Source organism: Sinohyriopsis cumingii, chromosome 10 (genome assembly GCF_028554795.1).
Source record: "Sinohyriopsis cumingii isolate HCF-2022 chromosome 10, ASM2855479v2, whole genome shotgun sequence".
Classification (NCBI taxonomy): domain Eukaryota; kingdom Metazoa; phylum Mollusca; class Bivalvia; order Unionida; family Unionidae; genus Sinohyriopsis; species Sinohyriopsis cumingii.
In genome coordinates, this window is record NC_142970.1 from 34,142,221 (window position 1) to 34,160,262 (window position 18,042).

Consider the following 18,042-nt stretch of genomic DNA (forward strand, 5'->3'; position numbering starts at 1 on the left):
TGAAATTAGAAAACAAAAAACGTGCTGAAAATAGTTACAGTGCTAACTTCCTTTGATGAAGGGTGTAGCTGGCTTGCTTTGATGAAGAATGCATGTGTTATTCATTGGCAATGAAACTGAATGAGTTATCAAAGCAAAGAAACCAAGAAAACTCAACTATAGTCTGACTATACATCCCCGTTTGTTTGTACCCCCTACTGATTTCAATAACAAAAACGTTTAACATGTTAAAAAGTGCACAGAACGAAGTCATTTGAATCACTGATTTATAATTTATAACCTGACTGTGACCAAAATGGCACCAATACTGGCATCTCCTGCTCCTTTCATGCTTAACAAACTTCCATACTAACATGGCGCCATATTGCGTAAAGTATGGGCTACTTTATTTCCATCAGACAACATAATGACGTAGTTCATCCTATTCGGTAACTGCCGGATAATTCCATAAATAACCATAAGGTTGAGAGTTTGGAATTATATCCCTTTGCACACATGAACATAAAAATCAAACTGCTTGTTAAATCCATGTGAAAGGCAAATTTGTTGATGTCATTCAATCCTTTGCTTGATTTGACATTGTATATATCAGAAGCAGACGAAATATGTATGTACATCTGTAGTCATGCACACACCCCTTTGCTGAAAATGTACTTGTCCAGGAACTGGAAATGGATCTCAAGCATGTCCATCTATTATACTGATAACTTTCGTTAAGCATGATACAGATGATGACAGTGTTAGAGCGACTCTACTCACAGTCAGGTTAGACATTATAAATCAATGAATGAATTGACTAAGGTCCTTGCACTTTTTATTCCAGTATAGGTTTCCATTACTGAAATTGGATGGGGGTACAAACAAATGGGTTTGTATAGTCAGACTATACATCAGACGCTAACAACCTTGAACAATTTTATATGTGATTATGGATAGAAATTAAAATTTTGGGGTTTAATTCAATTTTCAAATACTTTTAAAGACCTCAGGGTAATCTGCTCAATATTTCCAAACTTTCAAGGCCTTGAAAATGCTACCTCATTTTTTCCAAACTCTTAAATACCTTCAAAGACTGTATGAACCCTGCATAAGTCCAAAGAAAAGAAGATGATATTCTGAAATTTTACAATGACTAAGATTATGCTGGTCCAAAAACTGACAGAGTGGTGACCAGCCCAAGAAAAGTGATAGCAAAATATCAATAATGAGAATAACAATAGTAATAATAATAGTAATAATAATATGCAATGTTTTACCTCTATTAAAACTTTAACCGAAACCATAACAAAGTGTTGATGATAGGGGTGTGCCAATGTCTTGCTTCCTACTAATAGGGACTCAACAAAAACTGCACTTTTTTTTATCAAACCTGCAAATAGCTACTAAATAAAAGAAAACCAGCATGCCCATGCTCCAGTGATTTCTAAAGTTACCTTGTGAACATCCAAGCAGGACTCAATGAATGCTTTGAGGTCTGTGTAGTGATCATCATATAACGTAGGGTCATCATCACTGGAATAAAAATGTAGTTACTTCAAATAAGAAACATATTTTTGTGCATTCAAACAGATCAAGCTTCTCCTTATATGCTGGTATTTTTGAGTGATGATTTTCAAATAGTCATTGTGGCAACTAAATCAACTATGATCAGCACTGATCAACCAAATAACATAATTAGTCTTCTGGTTATTGCCCTATATTGATATGACTTTCCACTAGGAAGGCTAGCAATACCAAGATTTTAATATGATTGCAATGGTAGACATACTTATCATAAGAAGTCTTCTGATTAAAACCCAATATTGATATAACTTTCCAACAAGCTGACATCATAAGAAGTCTTCCAGTGAAAACCTCATGGTAGTTGTATTGGATATTCAGGTGTTACCACTTTGATTCAGGACCAACAAAATGTAAGAAGTCTTCGAGTGAAAACTCCAGCTCACATGATTTTTATAGGAACCATTCGCATTGCAGTGAGGTGGAAAAAGAGAAGAGGACTGAGAAAAAACCTCCAACAATAGATCTGCACACCACGCCTTCTCATAGTCATCATGGATGGCCACTGCAGAGTGGACATGGTCTCTACCAAATAGGCGTGGTTTACTGTGCAAGCATACTCTCAAGATGTTTACGTATAGAAAGGCACCAATTTATCTACATTGTTATCAGCTGATTATAAACATTCGTAGTTCTAAAGGAGGAAATAAACTTTGCCTGTGTAAAGTACTTGTCTAACATCTTCACTAGAGAAGCATCCAGGTTATTCTTAACCTGCAGGCTTTCAATGCACATTTGGTACATCACCATTTTAAAATGGAGATATTAAAAACAGCACTGACCATGGTTTGTAAAGATTCTTTTTTTGCTTCTATTGACCTAAAAGATGCTTATTACTCTATGCCAGTTGACACTGCTTTTCGCAAATATTTATGCTTTCATTGGAAAGGACAATTTTTATCAGTACACCTGTTTACCAAATGGACTGGCATCTGCACCACGAGTATACTACAAAATAATGAAGCCTGTTTTTTCTTCCTTGCGTAAGAAGGATTATCTCAATGTTGTCTTTTGGATGATAGCCTTCTTCAAGGATCAACATACTTAGAGTGTCAAAACAATGTGTACCATACTGCAGCATTATCGGACGATTTAGGATTTACCATACACCCATTTAAATCCATTTGGCAATCTACACAAACTATCAGTTTCATGGGATTTCTCATTAATTCAGTAAATATGATGGTTAAATTGACTGAGGGAAAGGCAAAGGCATTGATTGAGTTTTGTGACACAGTGCTGAAGTGGAAATATTTGATTATTTGCGAATTAGCACAATTAATAGGCACAACAGTTACTAGTGAGCCAGGCTTAGAATATACCCCTCTCTATTACAAGCTTTTGGAAAGGGAGAAAAACAGATTACTGAAAATGCAAAAGAGCAATTATGATGCATCAATTTCTCTTTCCAGCAATGCTAAAGATACAATTAAATGGTGGATCGAAAATGTTAAAGTCAGTTTTACGCCTATTTGCTGAGGTAACCCAGACATGAGAAAATGAGCCATATCAGTGTTTTAGAATTGCAGGACTGCTTCATGACATTAAAGTCTCTTTGTGGATACAAATATAACTTACACAACAGGATCTTCATGGATAATACTGTAGCTGTTGCCTACATTAACAAAATGAGAGGTAGGAACAGATTACTAAACCAAATGGCCCGTGATATTTGGTTTCGTTGAATAGAAAGACAAATTTGGTTGAGTGCTTGCCATCTTCCTGGGAAGAATAATGTAGAAGCAGATCACCTATCTAGGAATTTCAATGATGATGCAGAGTGGATGTTAAACAAAACAATCTTTAATAAAATTCATGCAATATTGGGACAGTCTGATATTGATATGTTTGCCTCTAGACTGAATCATCAAATTCACAAATACATGTAACATAGACCAGACCCACATGCATGGGACATTGATGCTTTCTCTATGATGTGGTCAGACCTAATTTTATACATGTTCCCACCTTTCAGCCTGGTGGAATGTGTTCTTCAGAAGATAGTAGACGACTGTGCAGAAGTGGTTCTTGTAGCACCATTGTGGACATCACAGCCCTGGTTTCCCTATTTTCAGTGACAAATTGTTCAGCAATCGTACATTCTTCCACAGATTCGCTTCCTGTTGACCTTGCCTCAGGATCCACTCGAGGAACATCGACTGCAGAAAACCTGGCTAGCTGTGTTTCGCTTATCAGGGATCACATGCCCACCCATATGCGAATTAATTATGTTCATGCATATCCCACCCTATTGTTGTTCTCTGAGGCATCCAAGCTGATCATGCTCCATAGACTGACTCATCATGTGACTAATTCCATCTCATGTTATCCCTCAGACACTTACAACTTCATAAAATCCCAATCAAACTGCAACTTTGGTAAGCCTTGTTTAATTGTAAAATTATTTTATTCCAACAGCTTTTTCAGGTACTTTACTCATCATTTATTAAGCATTTTTACTCATAGTTTCTTCATTGATTTGCATCTTGCCTACTCTGAAAAATGTTAAACTGAATTCTTACGGGGGTTATTGTTTGTTCTGGTCCAGGGTAAACAATAACTACCAATCAGCATTTAAGGTAACTTATTCGCTGCATGACAATCAGGAAGTATTGGCAAAGCTAAAGAAAAACTTCATGTGAAAGTTGATCATTAATGGATAGTTCTGACCTGTCAACCTGACAGACTGAATAATAATAAATTGGCACATATCGTTGCTATCATCAACATATGCTCTCAAACATAAGACCACTTTTGATTAGTTTCCTATTACATTACAGAAAAGCATTGAAACTTTATGACAATAACTGTTCGCTGTTGTACTTGGGATACATGCAATGCAGACTGTTGATATTGTGAATGGATTCAATTTTTTTTTTTTAAAAGATCAAAAACGTATCACCAACATGGAACAATGTCTGTGTTGGAGTGATAAATTTTTTATAATCATATTTCATATATAATTTTTTTTTAAAACTTTTAAATAATAACAGCATCTGTTGTACTTGAGAAAATGTTGAATCCAATTTTCTACAAACTGTATGCTTAAGTTCAAATTGTAGATAATATTTGAGTCATTCTGTTACATGCAATAAATAAAATGACGGTATGCATATGGTCTATTGTTGTCTTTTGATTCCCTAGGGATTCTTTTAATTTAAATTTGGAAAAGTCCAATCCTGTATCATGGTGGTTCATTAGTAATGATTTTTTTTTAAATTGTCAAAATTGAACATTTACTTGTAACCTGTATCAAACTGACAAAACACCAGCTATACTTTAGTTTCTGGATTGGCCCAAATCATATTCACATATTAATTGTTAAAATAGATTCTGACAGAAATTATTTCAAAATTTTAATTTAATTATTTTGCATTTTTAAATGATATATTTTAATCTTATGAAGAAGTGAGACTGTAGTAAAATATTTCTTTGTCTTTTATTAGGCTTGATAGTATAAATAAATAATATCCTGCTGTTTACTGAAACGTTGTGATGCTAACTTTAAAGAAAACTGATCTCTTACAAATTATTGATTCTGTACCACCTGCAGAATGTTATGACATCAATGAAGTAAGATAAAATAAGTCACACCAATTAGCAAACAAAGGTTAAAGCGGATGCAAATATATTCCTTTACACATGCCTCTAGTGACCTATTTTGATGTGCAATTGTTATTTCCTTCTTTTTAAAAGATTATGATAAATGATCATTTCATACGGATTGGAAATAATTCAAATTAACTTACTGGTTATGGTATGAATTTACCTCCCCATACCGATTTAAAGAAATAAAAACATAAATAGTATAAAAAATGCACAGAACTTTGTTTATCCAATGATTTATAATTTCAAATCTGATTATGACCAAGGGGACCATAACACCATTATCATCTGTGCATTGCATATCAAAAGAAGTTTTCAGTGCTAAAGACGACCCTGCTTGCCAGTCATTTCCAGTTATTGGACAAGTCCATTTTCAGCAAATGGGTGGAGAGTGTGTGTGCAATCTAGATTTTTAACCGAACTTTTTAAAAAAATCAGTCATATCGCTATGATGTCTGCAGTGTGACAGTTTATAGTGATGTCTAGCACTGGGGCATCATGCCGCAGACATATAGCATGATGTCCCACCCAGTCACATTGTCCTGATACCAGACTGACCAGTCCTAACACAAACATCTTAATGCTATGCACCATGCAAGGCAACTTTCTGTACCATTTTTGTAATTCTTTGGTATGACTCGGCCAGGGATCAAACCCATGACCTACCGCATCTGAGGCAGATGCTCTTACCACTAGGCCACCGAAGTGGTCAGCAAATGGGTGGACGCACAACTATGCAAGTATGCACACAGAAGGTAAAAACTACAACATCTGCTTCTGATATTTACAATACTGAATCAAGCAAAGGAAAAGAATGACAACAAATTTGCCTTTCGTGTCAATAAAAGAAGAGGTGTAATTACATGTACATGTGTTCAAAAGGAAACAACTCTCCTCATAACCTCATGGTAATTTACAGAATTATCCAGCAGCTACTGAATAGGATGAACTATGTCACTTTGTTGTCAGAGGAAAATAGACTCACCCATAGCATATGCAATATGGTGCTGTGTTAGTATTTAAACTCTGGTAAGCATGAATCACGAGGATGAGGACAGTGTTATGGCCACTATGGTAACAGTAAGAACTCATGAATGAAATGATTAAGTTCTTTGCATTTTTTATCACATTAAAGATATCTGTTAAAAACCAGTAGTGGGTAAAAACATACTGTGATTTATGCAAAAAATATAGTCATTGATACTGTTATAAAATGTTTTATCCTTCCAGCTCAGGATACATGATAAAACCACATTAAAAAAACTCAGGCAACTTTGTATAAATTGTTTATTTATTATTTTCTTTCCTAAATATAATTATAAATTTAAAAACATAAAAAAGTACATGCTTTATTCTTATATGACAATTATACATGTAAAAATAAATTTAACAGATGCAAATACATAACAAATGCTTAATTTTAAATTTAAAAAAAATACTGAAGCCATAAAAGAAACTTTGGTATATAATAAGTATGCCTAACATGACAAGAACTGAAAGATTACGCAATTTTGTCCTCTTTTACATTTGTCAGGATGTTCATTCTTTCTCATAGATCACCAGCAACATGGTGCAACTTTGACATGATTTTCACCATCACAAATCCTAATTTCATGACTATATCCTTATCAGTACTAGTTCAAGCCTTTCTTTAATGCATGATCTGAATGAATCTTGTAATGAATACTCAGCGCACTATACAATTTTTAATTAACTGTTCATTCTTAAAGTGCTTCTCATGACATTAGTCACGCCAGTACATATCAGGACATCTGTTTCTCAGGTAGCCAACTATTCACATATGTGGACTTCGTTGACATAAATGGTTGTTAAATTGCCACAGTGTGCATGGGAGCAAGCATTATGTCATGGTTTGAACCTCGTATCAATGACGTTTTCCAAATGCACATTTAAAAAACAGGCTACCTAAAAAATATAAAAAATGTCTGACTTCCACTTTGGTTCTTCTGCAGATGGTGATTTTGTTTGGCAAATACTTGCTGAGGATAGTTATGATGACAATAATTTTTATAGTTATGACATAACAGATTACTGGGGCTGGGAAAGTGTTAATAGAGATCCCAGTGGGTGATTTTGAACATGAAGATGAAGTTAAATACGAGTCTGATGGACAAAATTTTATGTTCATTGTGTACCGTTTTTCTATTCACAATCAAAATGGGGAAATGTAAACTGCTTTTCTGGAGCAAACAATCATTCTATTTTTAGTAACTAAGTAAACCCTGTATACTATGGAGTACCATGTTTTGTTTGTCCCTTTATCATGTGTTTTACAAAAGTTATGTTCAGCTTCAAGAATTACCACTCTTTCCATGGTGGGTGGGATAATAATTGCTAAGCAGGCATGCAGTCTCTCTCAGGGGCCATTTTATGTAAAGTTGTAAGCAATAAACTTATTTTGTCATAATGATTTGAAAAAGTATGGTGGTCTATTTTCATTGCAAAACTCTTGTGGCATTTTTGTTAAGTACGTCATCGTCATATAAGAGTGAGATATGCCATGCGCAGTGTTGAAAGTTTGATTAGAAAAGTGAGAATACTTACCAGCCACTACCTGCAATACTTACCAGCCGCTACTGCATAGGTAACCTTTTTTCATGCCAAAAACCATCCATTCAATGTGAATACATTCTCTCACAGAGTGGAGAAAAATTCAGAATGACCTTTTGAACTACACTTTCTTATTTTGCACACCACTCCATATGTCACCTAGTTATATGAAGAAGGTATATTATCTGTCATCTTTTCACAGATGACAATTATGCAAGACATCAGAGGGGGTGGGAAAAGAGCATTAGGCAAAATCAGAAGTTAAGTAATGCATAATTAAAATTAGTTTTACCCCTCTTAAAACTACATTTTAATAGCAGCAATTACTTATCCTACCACTACTGCATAGCTGAATGTCAGTTAGGTGGGTAGGCTGATGCTCTACTCAAACTGATCAAAAACAGAGAAATTGAGTTGCACTTACCACAGAGGGAAAGGTCAATCTATCAAAGGATGATGTCTCTCTGAGCTCCAAATTAGGTTGTAATCACCCACAGAGAGAAATGCAGACAGAGATCTGTTGCAGTGCTCTACTTCCCTAACGGAAGGGTGCAACCTATTGTTGCAATGCTCCACCTATATAATGGGAGAGTGCAACCTGCTGTCATGATGTTCGTCCTATACTAAGAGAAGGGTGCAACCCACAGTTGCTGTGCGCATCCTACCTAATGGGAGGGTGCAAGCTGCTAGAAACCAGAAACAGCCAGTGCCAACAGACAAGGCATGAATCTCACTTCTTTGTGAAGCTTCACTCAAAGGTTCAAAAGGGGGCTTGATTAACGACCATAAGAAACAAGATTCCACCTGGGCATAAGAAAGCAGGAGACAGGTCTCTGGATCCAAAAACATATACCAGACAAGAGCACCAAGGTGAGAGTGGATACTGAACATCTTTCTGTCTTAAAATGAAACAAAAGAAAATCAGCAATTAAGTTAAGGGGGACAGAGAGGATCAATGTGTTCCTACTGCACCAAACACAGAAGATTCACCACCAGGCATCATAGACCTTTTAATTAGAAGCTCTCTTGGCCTGAATGATGCAGCTGACAACTTGGCATGAAAACCTGTTCTGGCAGAGAGAACACTATAGATGAGCCAGGCAAGAAGGTGGGGAATGCATGAGATGTTGTGCAGAAGGAATACCCAGTGAGAAGACAATGGAGAGGACCCAACCATCATGATGGAGTGATGGAGGGGGCATAGGAGTACTATATGTCGCAGTCCCTGGTACATCAGGAGGCACAGAGAGGAGACGAGAACGTCTATCTACCCCTGATGATGTAACACCTTTAGCCACAGCATCAATTTGATTGATATGGCAAGGTCCAGTAGTCCATGGGGGCATCATGGGCCAATGTCCCTGAGGTGGAAGGCCAACATCCCAATAGAGGTTCATAGGTATAATTGGGGCGTGGGGTGGACATCAAAACAGTCCCTATCCCAAGCCTCAATCCTGTGTATGGATTGTAAATCCTGCACAGGGTGGGATGGGGGAGTGGGAGAGAGGGAAGCTCAGTTCTGGCCCAGTTCAAGTATTGTGAGGTCGACGAGTGACAGATGGATGTGATGTGTTGTCTCCCTAATGGAAGGGGCCAACACACTGCCAGAGGCACAATATGTATTGCAGTGCTCAACCTCCCTCATGGGAGGGAGCAACCTGCTAATGTGGTGCTCAACCTCCCTAAAGGGAGGATGCAACAAACAGTTATGGTGCTCAACTTCTGTCAAGGGTGGGTGCAACCTGCTGTTGCAGTGCTCAACCTCCTTAGAGGGAGGGCACAAACCACTATTGCAGTGCTCTACCGCCTCAATGGTAGGGCACAACCTGCAGTCACAGTGCTCTACCTCCCCATCAGGAAGGAGCAACATACTACCTGAAGTGTGAACGCTGTTAGAGAAGTGAGAACTTTCCGTGATCTCCCTACTAGAGAGGAGTTGAACGGCTTCTCAACCATCAAGACCCTCATTCTGGTGGGGATTCAACAGCCGCTGAAGATTTTTTTCCTGTGAGATCTGGAAGAAAAGCCAGAAAAAAAACAGGATTAAGAAGAGGGAATGTTCTTCGATCTTTGATAGGTAAGCCTGGAATTTACTAGATTCCAGGTGCTGGAAGACCACAAACCACAAATGGTGCAATGGTTTTTCCAAGTGGAGCTGGAGCACTTGATGCAGTCTGTGTGTGTGTGTGTGTGTGTGTGTGTGTGTATCCCATGAGGCCATTTTGTGGCCACACTGTCCCACAGACTGTTTTGCTGACTTTTTTTTTTGTTGTCACAAGACTTCACTATGCACAAATAAACAAATGATGTAAATTATCTTTGAAGTATTTCCTTATTTACTGAAAGAAACAAGATATTCCAGTTCTGATTATTTGTTTATGCAAATACATGAATGTTAACATGAGTGTTGTAGGAAGTTATAACTATTTTATCGAGAAGAAAATACAAATGGAGGAAATTATGTCCTCAGCATTTGAGCAGGGCCTGTTATTGTTCCCAGAACATAGGGACTTACCCATACTATTCAGTTAATACTTTTGGTAAAAGTTTCAACCACCACGGGTAGAGAACACAAGGTAGCTTCCAAATTCCTGCAAAGAATGAGGTTTTAAGGGGGAAAACAAAAAGCTACAATACAGTTTTTAGAAATGAATGGACAGTAGTAACACTGAGAATTATTAAACACTGCAGAGAAAGAGATACCACTAACTGCAGTATATAAGTTGCCCATAGGCATAATTTCTCGTTCACAATGACTTCAGACTTCTATACATCATGGCATCCATGAAAAGAATGATATATAGGTACATCTACCTTCTGCACATGACCATGCAACAGAGTGGTGTGCAAAAAGGTAAAAATGACTTTTTTTCCATTCTGGAAGGATGTATTCACATCACATGGATGGTATATTTTCAGCATGAAAACAGACTAGCAAAGCAATAGCAACAGGATAAGTAATTGCTGCTATTAAACTAATGGGGACCATAATGTGACTTATCTGGGCATGCAAGTTATTGAGGGAGTGGTGTATCTTTGTTATACTAACAAGGAACATTTTCATCAGTGGTTACTGCATCTATTGAAACCTCTGTACCAAAAATAACATTGAAGCTAGTATAAAACAGTGGCTGTTTGGAATGGCTTGTTCATATACTTCCATACATACTGGTGCTGACTAAAGCAGGAAACTGCCATGTAATAATAATAATAATAATAATGAGGGCTTTGTATAGCGCCTAATGTTTAGAAGCTCTAAGCGCTTTACAACGTTAGACAACACCTATAACATAAAAAACATATAATGATATGAATACAAAAACAAACACCATGAAATTAGTAAACATTAAAAAACATGCTGAGAATATTTAAGGTAGGAAACATTATTACATCTTTAAGTTTGTTCTTCAAGTCGAAATAAGTGAGTTTTGAGAGCACTCTTGAATGTGATCACTTTGTCTTTGTGTCTAAGTTCAGTGGGCCATTCATTTCACTTTGCTGGGCCCTGGTATGCAAAAAAATGCTGTCCATATGACTTTGTTTTTTTAGTGGGAATAATGAATATACGATTGTCAGAAGAGAAGCGTAAGTATCTTGCTGGTGTGTACACATGGGTGAGGTCAGATACGTATGTTGGACTAGAGTCCGGCAGTGAAAAGTAGCACAGAGAACAAATTCTGTGCTTGATTCTGGATCGAATGGACAGCCAGTGTAGGGTACAGAGCAGCTGGGAGGTGTGCTCTGATCGTGGTACTCTAAGTATGATCTGAGCAGCTGTGTTTTGAACTTTTTGAAGTTTCTGGAGCAGATATTGAGATGAACCAGACAGAAATGAGTTACAATAGTCCAGTCTTGAAAGTACTAATGAACATACAAGTGTTTTAGTGGCATCAACTGAAAAATATTTGCGAACTGAGCTGATGTGTCTCAGATCAAAATATGCAGCCTTGCATATGTTCATGAGATGTTGGTGCAGTGTGAGATTACTGTCCAGAGTAACACTAAGGTTTCGTAGTGATTGTGTGAAATTAATGTTGATGTTGCTGATATTTATTGTTTGAGGTAAAGGATGTGAATAAGAAAGTTTTTGTGTTGTGATCAGAATGGCCTCAGTTTTATCATCATTCATCTGCAGCTTGTTACATGTCATCCATGATTTCACATCTGAAATGCACCTCTCTACACCTTAGATGTTAGCATCAACTTCAGTTGGGTGGCTAGATTTGTATATTTGGGTGTCATCAGCATACAATTGGTGAGACAGTGGATGATGATCTATGACACTTGAGAGCAACTGAGTGTGCAGAATGAAGAGAACAGGTCCAAGAACACACCCCTGTCGAACACCACAACATAGATCAACTGGGCTGGAGTGTATTCCATTTGCAGATACAATTTGTGTCCTGTTGACCATGTAGGACCTTAACCACAGTAAGGCTGTATCATGAATGCCAAATACATGCTGGAGACAGTGAAGTAATATATCATGGTCTATTGTGTCAAATGCTGCAGACAAATCAAGGACGATGAGGACTGTAATCTTTCCACTATCCAAAGCAGATAGAATGTCATTAACTACTTTTAGAAGATTAGTTTCAGTACTGTGGCAAGGGCGATATGCAGATTGTACATTGCTAAAATGACTGTTTGAATTCAGATGAGATACAAGCTGGGATAGAACAACCTTTTCTAAGATTTTTGATATGAATGGGAGATTAGAAACAGGGTGGTAGTTCTTTAAATCGTTATGGTCTAGTGTTGGTTTCTTCAGCAGAGGCTTTACAAAGGCAGTCTTGAAAAATGATGGGATCTCCCCAGAAGAGAGAGAGGTATTAATAACATCAGTTAGTGAAGGCAATACTGGATCTAAGCAGTCAAGCAGCAGTGATGATGGAATTGGATCAAGTTCACATGACTTTGGTGAACTCTTCATCATGATTGTATGTACGAAATCCATAGAGACAGGTTCAAATGCTGCTAATGGTTGCCACTCAAATTCTGTATCCCAATTGTATGGTGACGAGTCAATTGAAATTGTGGTGTCAAGCTTATCTCTAATGGTTTGTACTTTGTCACGGAAGAAATTTGCAAACATGTCCAGAAGGTCGACTGGAGAGAAGGTAGTTGGAAGTGGTGTAGATTTATTCCTTGACATTAGCTTCTTAATAATCTCGAAGAGCTCTTTGTAGCTGGAACTTTCCATGATCTTAGTAGTGTAATGGGCTGATTTTGCTGCATGGACTATATTTGTGACATTCATCTTAGCGGCTTCATAGATTTGCTTATGAATAGTGAGTCTGGTGGAAAGCCAAAACCTCTCAGCTTTATGGTGGTCTCTTTTAGCAGTGCGAAGCTGGTCTCTAATGCTGCTATAACATGAAGAACACTTTTGAATTGATACTCTGCACTTGGTAGCTGGTGCATGTTTGTCAAGCAATGAATGCAGGCAGTTATCGAGTTGTTCTGCGGTAGGAGGTAAGCAAGTTGTTAAGTTAGCTTGGATGTCGTGCATTAGTTTGGTTCTATTTATCATACAGAGGTTTCTCTTAGTAGCAGATAAAGGTGGAGGGTTAGGGACTGATATGTCAAGATGGCATTTAATGCAGAGGTGATCTGATGCAAGGTCATGGGATACCAGGAAGGACCGTAGAATGTTATCATCAGGTCTATGAAGACTCCAGTCTAAAATGTGACCATGTTTATGGGTGGGTTGGTTAACTGACTGTTACAGGTTGAAAACATTAATGGAATGCACCCGAAGTTTTATGTAAGAATGCCACACCTCAACTGAAGCCTGAAGATACACCTCTCCCTCCATAACTTCTGCACAATGGGGTCCAAAAGCATATAATGTACTATAATTGTAGGCTCAAGTAACCATGGGACCTCCAAAAAATACCAGTAAGAAGCTATGCCATCCATGCTTGACAAAATTGCACAGGAGGAGGGATGGGAAATCGAAGAGACTGAGCTGTTTAATGGCTGAATACTCATTTTATAATGACTTTGACAAAATAACTGTCAATATGGTGCTTTTCTAATGAAGTTTTTGGTTAATATATTGTTATGAGTCTAGGTTCTTACAAAAAGTAACAGGAAAAAAGTGTTGTGTTCACTAAACACAATAATCGAAGATGGAGCTGAACTAATGTAAACTTTAAAATGTTGTAATGCCATTATCAAACCCAAACATTACTTCTTGATTGTTGAATAATTTCTTTGGTGTTTATTAAATGTCTTGCAAAATTAGCAAACTGGATGATCAACACCATTTTTATCTTCTTGAATCAATACTGTTCCATCCCCAACATCAACAGACAATTTAAATGAAAGGCTGAAATTTGGAGCTGTAAGAACTGGTCCACTCTTAAGTATGGCTTTTAACTTATCAAACGCCTCCCGACATTGTTCAAAGAAATAAAACTTGGTTTTCTTGTTCAACACATTTGTCAGGGGTTCAGCAATTATGGAAAAATTGGAACAAATTTCTGATAGTATCCAGCCATACCTAAAAATCGCACCAGTTGCTTTTTGCAAACAGGCACAGGGAATTCAGAGATAGCCTTGACCTTAGCATCTATAGGTTTAACTTGTCCATGTCCTACGATATGTCATAGAAATATTACACAATCATGGAAAAACTTACTTTTAAATAAATTGTCAAACTTGCATCAGGGAGTCTGTCAAAGAATTTCCGAATTGTTTTTAAATGTTCTTTCCAGGTGTCATTGTAGATGATGACATCATCAATGTAAGCATCACAATTATCAAGACCAGAGGTAATGATATTCATTAGATGTAGAAAAGTACCTGGCAAACCTTTCATCCCAAACGGCATCAGTTTATATTGACAAAGTCTATCTGGAGACACGAATGCCAAAATTTCCTTTGCTCTTTCCATCGGAATTTGCCAAAATCCTTTCAGAATGTGAAATTTGGTGACATACTTTGCATTTCCTATATGGTTAATGCAGTCATCAATTCTTAGTGATGGAAATGAATCTGTTTTACTCACACTGTTCACCTTCCTATAATCAGTGCACATACGGAAAGTTTTATCTGGTTTCAGAACAAGGATACATGGTGAACGCCAGTCACTTTTACTGGGCTCTATGAAATCATTCTCCAGCAAATACTGTTTAAGAAGGTTCATCTGGTATGGATGCTGTTTCATGGGTGTGGAATTTACAATTTCAGTGTCATGAAAAATTTTGTTCGTTCTTGTAGGAACATCTGGAAATAAGTGCTCATATTCAAGTAATAACTGTTTAAGTTCATTCCTTTCTTTTTATTGCAAATGTGAAAGTTTCTGGTCCAGATTATTCATAATTTCAGGATTCTGAAGATTTGTTACTCCAATTACATTCCTTCGCTTAACTTGCTGGAAAATTCCAGACATAAAATCTGACCCTTGATCAGACTGGACAGATATGGGAAGGCCAAACTGAGTAAAAAAAAAACTTTATCAAAGCTTTGCTTATGGAAACCTTGTTGATGAATACATTATGGGTCAACAAGTATTGGTTACCTGATTTGGAGTTAGGTAAAGGACCAACACAATCTACCATTATTTTGCTAAATGGTTCGTCAAATTCTGGAATAGGTTGCAAATGATCCTTAGGTATCTTCTGTTTGGGTTTTCCAACCATTTGACAAGTATGATAAGATCTGCAGTATTTACAAACATAACTTTTGATGTTTGGCCAATAGAAGTCATTCAAGATCTTGTGATAAGTCGTATTAATCAATAAATCACCAGCCAAAGGAGTTTTTTGAAACAGGGTCAGGAACTAGGTCAGCATTAGATACAATGTCTCTATTATAAGTTGTTAACATCAAAAATATTTTTAAAAATCTGTCAGAACAGAACTCTATTCTAGGCAATATCAAATCCAGTAAACAAAGTTACATTACAATAGCATGCAATAGAAATTTTTTAAAAATTTAAAACTAACAAACAAATAATTACATTAAATATACATTACAATGTATGAATTACATTTACTTTCAAAGATGCCAAACACCTGAAAGATCGTTAACATTATTCTAGCTAGTTTCAAGAACCTTCAAATGTACACAATAATATTTGTGTATTACATCACTCGATTCTGTTGTTGATTGGCCTGGTTCCCTGCTTATTATGTTATAGTGGAATCTGAAGTAGGAAGACTGCAAGTTCACTTCAAGGAACTAAGTACTTGTTGTTGTTGTTGTTGTTGTGGGGTTTAACGCCATTTTTCAGCACGATAGGCTATACATGGCGGCCAGTATTAATGGTGGAGGAAGAACCCGGAAAACCCCAGAAAGAACCACCGACCCACGAGAAGCTACTGGCAAGCTTTCTCACATGCCCACATTGGCTGAATCTTAGACTCGAACCGCCGCAGACAGAGGTGAGATGGCAGTGATCCGTAACGAAGAGCGCTTTAGACCACTCGGGGCCCCCGAACTAAGTACTTGTTGATACACCACAAAATAAGAATCTTTTTCTTTTAAAAAACTAGCGACATTTATTCTGTGTAACAATCATCTACAAAGAGATTGAAGTTTTATACTTCTCAGTTAGTGAATTACTGATGCTGTAATTTCATTTCAGGAAACATCTCATCCCTGAGAATATCTCTAAGTGCCAATTCAGGATTTTTCCAAAACTCATTTCTTTACAATGATCCGTATCTGTGAAACAAATCTCTTTATTTTATGAAGTATTCATTTTGCTTAGTTGTCTTACTTTCTTTGATCACATTTATGTAGGATTTGCATGCCTTCTAACTTTTCTTTTATTCTATATCTTTTATTTGATACAAGCTCAGCTTTTGATTCAATGCAACAATACAACAAATACTTCTGCGTCAGATACCAAAACACATTCCACTGATGATTATTACATTTAAACCTAACTAAGTAGCAGAACTAAAAAAGAAATTTCACTTGAAAAGAAAACTTATTTAACTGGTTTTTATTTATTAAAGTACTGCCTCCAGTAGGCATGACATTTTCACTGATGACTGATCAAAATTTCACTGAATACATGTATTGTTATGGTATACTAAAAATGCTTTTTGGAAATGAAATGTAAAAAACATTTACGACTTCTTTTAAAATGCTGAAAATTTCATAATATTGACTAAAATTTCCAGGTCATATCTACCATTTACAATGATAAAACAAGCGATATATCAAAATTTCAGTTACCAATTGTGATTGTAATTTTCTTGAAGTTCAACAAATACCGTATATACTCACGTATAAGCTCGTTTGCGTATAAGCTGACCCCCAAAATGAACTGGTATAAACACTAAAAACCGCATGACCCACATATAAGCCGACCTACAACTCCGAGACATCTCAAGATGCACAAGGTAAGTTCTAAATGCATTTACTCAGGCAAAGTTATATTAAAAAAATTACATGTATAATTATCGAGGCTGGCATGCATGATTATTAAAAAGAAATGGTATAAGCTTGTTTGAAAAGTAATTTATTTAATTTTCTGTTTTCTTATTGTTTCTGCCTAATTTAGATTTGCAAATAATTTGATCGAACGATGACAAGAATTTAGAAATTGCGAGTTGCTGTAACACTACCTCTCCCTTTTTACTCGATTATTGTTTGTTTATGCATTACTGCATTGGACTTTTTATATCAGTGCATTGGTAATTACATTTTATCTTTGCTCAGAAACTGTATATACCTAACTCGTTTAAATGTAAGCCCAGTAAGACAACACAACAAACAAACAATACAGTTCGATGCTAATACCGTAAAAGCTTAGTTGTAGCTTGCTTTGATGTAAGTGACCTTACACCATACCTGTCAACTTTCATTCTGGGAGGAAACAAAAGCTACCAATTTTTGGGGTCGCTCCACACCTACCTCCCAATTTCATAATATCTTCCAACTTTTGCAGAGAACTCCCGATTATTACATTATGTCTTGTCTTAGTTGAACTATATAAAATTTTTAGCCTTTATTATTACCACTCTTTGTGAACATGTAAATTATGATGGTTATGTGCCTTGTACAATTAAACATGCGTACCATTTTCAAAAATATTACTTCAATTTGTAGGATCGCTTATATCAATGAAAATGAGTCACTCATGAGCATGTGATTCAACGTAAATGAAACAGCTATTAAGCAGGGATCGTCCTGGGCTTCACCAATGTCGCAAATTGCGATTTTTTTCCTTATTGGCGACAAAAATATCCCATCTGGCGATTTTTTTGGCAACATACTTTTTGGTTATTTAATTTGTACATACAATCATGGATTTGGACTGGATAAATTAAAAGGCACAACGAA

The 18,042-nt window shown here is 36.6% G+C and overlaps 1 protein-coding gene across 4 annotated transcripts in view; it reads right to left on the reverse strand.

The window, feature by feature from the left end:
• LOC149789856 (transcription initiation factor TFIID subunit 5-like) overlaps positions 1–18,042 on the reverse strand; it is a 227,465-nt gene that overhangs the window by 171,329 nt on the left and 38,094 nt on the right. For all 4 annotated transcript variants that reach the window (XM_089971839.1, XM_089971841.1, XM_089971838.1 and 1 more), the window contains exon 3: positions 1,434–1,512. Coding sequence is in view for 2 of the 4 variants with exons in the window: in XM_089971838.1 (XP_089827964.1) it covers positions 1,434–1,512 (79 nt within the window). In the remaining 2 variants the exon portion in view is untranslated. The remainder of the gene's footprint in view (positions 1–1,433; positions 1,513–18,042) is intronic.